This window comes from Osmerus eperlanus, chromosome 13, assembly GCF_963692335.1.
Source record: "Osmerus eperlanus chromosome 13, fOsmEpe2.1, whole genome shotgun sequence".
NCBI classification, from domain to species: domain Eukaryota; kingdom Metazoa; phylum Chordata; class Actinopteri; order Osmeriformes; family Osmeridae; genus Osmerus; species Osmerus eperlanus.
The window spans coordinates 4552110-4558729 of NC_085030.1; the positions used below are offsets into that span (position 1 = coordinate 4552110).

At 45.6% G+C, this 6620-nt stretch overlaps 2 protein-coding genes across 2 annotated transcripts; one reads left to right on the top strand and one right to left on the bottom strand.

Annotated features, from left to right (window-relative positions):
• The first annotated feature begins 499 nt into the window (after positions 1 to 499).
• LOC134032840 (uncharacterized) lies at positions 500 to 3087 on the top strand. Its single transcript, XM_062476898.1, has 4 exons — positions 500 to 1367; positions 1505 to 1585; positions 1690 to 1999; positions 3074 to 3087. Exons 1-4 carry the CDS (start codon positions 870 to 872, stop codon positions 3085 to 3087), a joined length of 903 nt encoding a protein of 300 aa, XP_062332882.1. The 5' UTR covers positions 500 to 869.
• Positions 3088 to 3650: 563 nt separating this feature from the next.
• LOC134032629 (hemopexin-like) lies at positions 3651 to 4041 on the bottom strand. The gene has a single exon (XM_062476646.1). The coding sequence runs from the start codon at positions 3997 to 3999 to the stop codon at positions 3745 to 3747; it is 255 nt and encodes an 84-aa protein (XP_062332630.1). The 5' UTR covers positions 4000 to 4041; the 3' UTR covers positions 3651 to 3744.
• Positions 4042 to 6620: the final 2579 nt, after the last annotated feature.

A 6620-nucleotide genomic window follows, 5' to 3' on the forward strand; every position in this document is an offset into this window, starting at 1 on the left:
AATTGAATTGAGAGAGAGAGAGAGAGAGAGAGAGAGAGAGAGAGAGAGAGAGAGAGAGAGAGAGAGAGAGCAATTGTCATTAGAAAAGTGATGGTTTGCTGTTTTTTATTTCTTCTATTTTGAAGGTGCCGGGCCTGCAATCATGACTTGCGACAGCTGACTGCCATCAGGGTAAGAGCTTCACAGTGGACCTTGTTCACAGTACAAACTCCCAGAGAACCAAAGACTCGTATTACGGTCTCTATATTGAAAACAGTAACAGTACAAGTTACATTTATTTATTCAAGTTGTTACTGTGTGATTGCACATAGAAAACAATTGATCTTTTGATGGTGTTTCTGTACTCAGGTCTGGTATATGAAGAGACGCGACCAGCTGCTGAAGATCCAGGAGGAGATACTCAGAGAGACCGAGAAGGAGTGTCGTCTCTCTGGGCTGTTTGGCAGAAAGGTACATGACAACAACCTGGTGTAGAGAAACAGTACATCACATTCTGGAACAAAGGATTTCCTGTATTTCTCTGTCTGTCAACTTTCTCTCTCTCTCTCTCTCTCTCTCTCTCTCTCTCTCTCTCTCTCTCTCTCTCTCTCTCTCTCTCTCTCTGTCTCTCTCTCTCTCTCTCTCTCTCTCTCTCTCTCTCTCTCTCTCTCTGTCTCTCTCTCTCTCTCTCTCTCTCTCTCTCTCTCTCTCTCTCTCTCTCTGTGTCTCTCTCTCTCTCTCTCCCTCTCTCTCTCTCTCTGTGTGTCTCTCTCTCTCTCTCTCTCTCTCTGTCTCTCTGTCTCTCTCTCTTTGTCTCTCTCTATCTCTTTCTCTCTCTGTCTCTGTCACTCTCTCTAACTCTCTTCTATTTTTCTCTGGTGAAGGTCACCATGGAGGGACTTCATAGGAGTATGAAGATGTTCAGACCGTGTGTAGAGACCGAGGTCAGACATCTGCTCTCTGGCCTTCCTCACAGCCTGATGCCCTCTCACTCCACCTCTGAGGTCCCCGGAGCTCCCAGTCTCCTGCAGGAAACTGGAGAGCTCACCCCCAGGCTGGTCACCATCACCTTCCGCCACCTGCTGGGTGGAGGTACCCAGGGAGGAACCACCTGGACCTCCGTAGACGGGCTGAGGGCCAAGGCCGCCATGGAGGAGATCCGGTGGCTGCTGAAGGACACCGTCACCTCTGTCCTGGCTCCGTACGGGGACGTCCCGGTGCACAAGATTGTGTTCATCACCTCAGCTCTGGCCCGGGATGTGGTGAAGGCTGTCTTTGACAGGTTTGAGGTGGAGTCTTCCACTTTCTGCCTGCTGAATGACAGCTACAACTTGCATTCTCTGGAGGCAACCAGGAAGTTGGTGGATGAGGTGGCAAGGGGGAACAAGGTCATTGTGTTTTCAGTCTGGAGCTTATAGATGTCAAAATCACTCACATTTCACGTTTCTCTCTCGACAGCTCCAGAACATGTGGGCATAAACTAGCTCTTAAACTAAGTCTCACTGTTTGAACTGTCTATCAACAGGGTCATAACAAGCCAGGTGCTGAGAGCTCCTTCAGCCTCAAGGAGAGCATCACCGTGGACACTGATCCCCAGGCAGAAAAGGTGAAGAAAGCAAATTGATTCATAGTTGGCTTTGGGTTCAGTGTAATCGTGACCAAAATGGGACATTGTTTTCAATGGCAACTGAACCTTAATTCTCCCTCCAGTCTTGGCCTACCTCAATGGAGAAAGGCCTCACCATCAAGGCCATCATCCAGGACCAGAAGGAGATCAAGGCCCTGGCCAGTGCTGGAGCTGACATGAAGACCAGTCAGAACAGACATCTGACTACATCTCAGCTGTCCACAGCTTCTCTGGCTGAGTCTGGCCTCGACCTCACCCTGAGGGAGGCTGGGGCTCATGCTGCTGAGGGGAAGCTGGACAGAGGCAAGGCCTCAAAGCTGGCCCTAGAGGCTGGCCTCACCAGCACCAAGACCCTGGCCCTAGAGGCTAGCCTCACCAGCACCAAGACCCTGGGTCTAGAGGCTGGCCTCACCAGCACCAAGACCCTGTATCTAGAGGCTGGCCTCACCAGCACCAAGACCCTGGATCTAGAGGCTGGCCTCACCAACACCAAGACCCTGGATCTAGAGGCTGGCCTCACCAGCACCAAGACCCTGGCCCTAGAGGCTGGCCTCACCAGCAGCAAGACCCTGGCCCTAGAGGCTGGCCTCACCAGCACCAAGACCCTGGATCTAGAGGCTGGCCTCACCAGCACCAAGACCCTGGATCTAGAGGCTGGCCTCACCAGCACCAAGACCCTGGATCTAGAGGCTGGCCTCACCAGCACCAAGACCCTGGCCCTAGAGGCTGGCCTCACCAGCAGCAAGACCTTGGCCCTAGAGGCTGGCCTCACCAGCACCAAGACCCTGGATCTAGAGGCTGGCCTCACCAGCACCAAGACCCTGGATCTAGAGGCTGGCCTCACCAGCACCAAGACCCTGGATCTAGAGGCTGGCCTCACCAGCACCAAGACCCTGGATGGAGCTTCTGCCAAGATGCTGTTGCTTCTAGAAGATGAGCCACTGCTGAGCATCCATGGTGTCTTCCCTCAGGAGGCTCCAAGACTCCTCATGGTGTGAACATGAAATCATTCTTTTGTTGACAAGTTTCACCAGACTGAATAATACCATTGTACATGTGGTATGAATATGCTTCAGTTTGGAAGTTTATGCCATTGCTCTACAGTATAGTTTATGGTCTCACATGCTTAGTATTGTCTGTTCACAGACCAGTGAGGTCCCAGCTGACGTGGAACAGGAGAGCTGCATTGGTGAGTACCTTCTCAGATACCAGGAAGCTACATGCACAAGTTCTACTACATACACACTTCTCAGATACCAGGAAGCTACATGCACAAGTTCTACTGCATACACACTTCTCAGATACCAGGAAGCTGTGTGGAGAACATGCAGATACAGTGTTAATGAAGGTTTTCTTCCTCAGTGGGCGGACAACAGGAGGAGGATGGAGGGGAGGAGATAAGGGGGGGGATGAGAGGATTCCTCCGTCGAATGAGGAAGCTCTTTACCTGCTGCTCTGCCTCCTCAGAAGAGGAGGACTAGAGAGGCTCCCCAACAGTGAGAGGGACCTGAGGACCAGGCAATATCATCAATATGGACCCCTTGGACATAACCTGTGTCCATCACAGAGCCTGAGCACAAAAGAAAATGTACTTTGTAGCCATGTCTTTTTTTGTGGTTGACTTTTTATTTATGGGGATTTACTGAAAATAGCGTGTTTGTCAGTGTTCATTATTTTGATTTACAAATATATATACATATATACTGTATACATAAAACTGAAAATATATAGTCTCTGCTACACTAGGGTCCAAACAGTTGAAGTACAGTATTCAAACATCAAATGTGTTCAAATCAAATCAAAACATCAAAGTTCAAATGTGGCATCATTTCAATGTAAACCCTTTTAGACTCTCCATGTGGTTCAATTCTTCAATGAAAAAGACACATGAACCCAAGCACCTTAGAACCCTGCAGAGCATTCCATAAGAGAGCCAGAGGCAGGAGACAGAGAAACAGCATGAAGGAGGCTTGAGACAGATCAGAGGGAACAGAACAGAACATGAGGTCTACTGCAGGTTTAGGCAAAGTACATCTTGTATGTGAACACCAGGGTGCATGTGTTGAAAGAAAGATCGGGTGATATTAAGACCCGTTTCCATGATAGGTTTGTTGTTTTGTGGACATTGTGGATGTCAGCTAGTGGTCACAGCCAAACAGCTCCAGGGAAACCCTGTGCTGTTCCGGAAAGACCCGGGCCATGAGCATGACCTTGACGCTCTCAAAGTGGTCGTAGTGGTGGCCCACAATGACCTTGACGCCGTCAGGACCACACATGCCCTCGTCAACCTTCTTGAAGAGGGTGAAAGAAGCGTCTTTCACAGGAACACGGGGGCTGGCCATCAGGTCTGTGTCGTAGACGGTTTGACCTCTTAGGAGCAAGAGGATGGTCATGGGAAAGCAGCAAGAGGGCTCAGAAGACCCAGTGGGGATCAAGGTTCCGTCGTGTTAACATATCAATGGGGTCTTATACATCACTGTCATTGCTCCGGATAGCAGCTCCAGGGAAACCCTGTGCTGTTCCGGAAGGGTCCGGGCCATGAGCATGGTCACTGGTGTGGGGAGGGGGGAGAGCGCTGTTGTGCTGTAGCAGATTAGAGCTACCAAAATGAAGTGTCAACTTGTGTAATGGTAGAAATTCAAGCGGCACTGTGTAGATTTGAATAGTCAAGAGATGGCGGTTACAATAAATTTATTTTGCTTATACAGATCATGATTTAACAAAGTACTTTGTGATCAGTCATAACGAAGGAGGTGCTAGCCACAGGTCGTTCGCCAGAGTGATCCAGAACAACCCTAAAACCCTGCCTTATATAAACTTTAGATCAAATGGTTTTTCTGAACTCTGTGATTGGTCAGCACTGCTCAGTGACAGTTAAGACAAAATAACCCCCCAGGTCAAGTGACCAAAGTCTTTTGATGTCACAGCTCTTTCTCTAAATGAGGACAGTAAAGATACCCTTAATGAAACACAAACAGGACACAGGACACAATCTCCTTGGCCAAAAGGTCAGGGCTGCTAGATCAACTGAATCCATCTATCCATCTCCCTTTAGGCCACAGAACTCAAACATCCCCCAACCTCTGTGCCCCTAGCTTCTCAATCAGGCATCATAAACCAATACCATAAATACCTTAAGACCAACTGCAACATCCATTTGTTTAAACACAACCTCAGTCTATTAAAAATACATTCTTAGTAACTATATCAAAAAATGCCATTACATTCCTTACTTTTTTTTTTTAAACAACAAAGGCATACAAAAGCATAAGCATACAAAAATATAAAACATCCATACAGATATGGATGCAAGAAAATAAAGTAACCCCCTTTAATCAAAACATAACCCCAAAAATAACAAGAGAATTACATATCACTCACAGTAGCCTCTTCATCCTTAAATGGTGGAACCCAGTCAGAATCCTCTAAGGGACTATAGTTCATCATTTGAACAGCAAATGATTTAGCCATTGTCTTTTCCACAATCTTCCTTACACAGGGAAACAGACAACAAGCCAAAAACAATAGTATCAACAAAATGACACCTATTCCACACAAAACAGACAGAAGAACTGCCTTCCATTTACCAAACATTTCCCAAGAACCGTCAATCCATGACCAAACTCCTTTTGAATCATCAAATCCAGAATGTTCAGACAATTCTAATCTCAAAGTACGCATGCTTGATAATGCTTTAGTGACTGACCCATCCCTCGCTGTATTATTGGGAATGTACGTACAACATGTATTATTGAAAAGTACACAAACACCCCCTTTTTCAGCCAACAACATGTCTAGAGCAATCCTGTTTTGCCATGCCATCTCTGAAGTCTTAGCCAATTGTTCTGATAATCCAGAAATCGCATCAACAGTGTAATTAATAAAACTTTGCTGATTATAATATATATAATTAATCCAATCCACATTTTTGTTAACCGTACAATGTACGCAAAAGAATGATTCTAGTCCTGCAGCTACCTGATTTCTAGCTTTAAACTCAGTAGGCACCCCTCTTGGTACTCCAATATCATCTATGTAAATTCCACTATCAAAAGAACCAACAGGAGCAGCTCGTCTCTGTCTGCCTGAATCAACCGTCACATTTCCTAAAGGCTTAATCAACGTCTTACTAACTAACATCACCTTAGCACACACTCCCACCCATCCTTTTGGTAAACGTGATCTAATTCTACCCCCACAATACCAAAATATATCAGCTATATCGCGTCCTGGATATACCAATGGGCCAGAAGGTGGTGGAGTATGATGTTTTCCCTCACTATCCACACGAACAGAGCTTCTATACTTGTAACAAGGGTGTAAAGTCCCATTAACATCTCTAAACTGCATCGCCTCACAGTATGGATTTACCACCCAAGTATGTCCACAAGTTCCAATCTTTACTTTCCCTTTTTCTTTTAAACCTTTAAATTCACAATTTAACATAAACCCGTAAAACAAAACCTTATTCTTTAACTCCTCAAAAGTTTTATCAAAGCATGTAATGTATACACCTTTGAATATTCCTATATTTACCAGCTATCTCAATTACTCTTTGTTAGTGAATCAACTCAAATAAACAATCGCGCATTTCAAACTCGCATCAAACAGCGCGCTCTGGAACAAAGCAAAAACTCTCAACCTTTTTTCATTTCTTTTAAACAACACAGATGGTTGGCGTTTACCAGCTATTCACTTAATTTTGCTAAAGTATAACTTTTCCAATCCAATTAGAACTAATTTATGAACCAGGGTCTAATTTCTGCATTTTTATGGATACCATCACACACCACAGATGTTCCGCTCGTAAATACAAGTCCTGGTCTGAAAGGCTCCTACCTCCCTGTTTGGCTAGGATTTAGAACAAATGTTAAATCATACATTCGTAAACCACCAAACTTCGAATTCATCTAAACGGACACATCTTTCACCATTAATACTCACATAGGTATGCAGAATTACACCCTCTGGGATCACCTTTGTAAAACTCAACGTAACAGGACTTTTTTTTGTA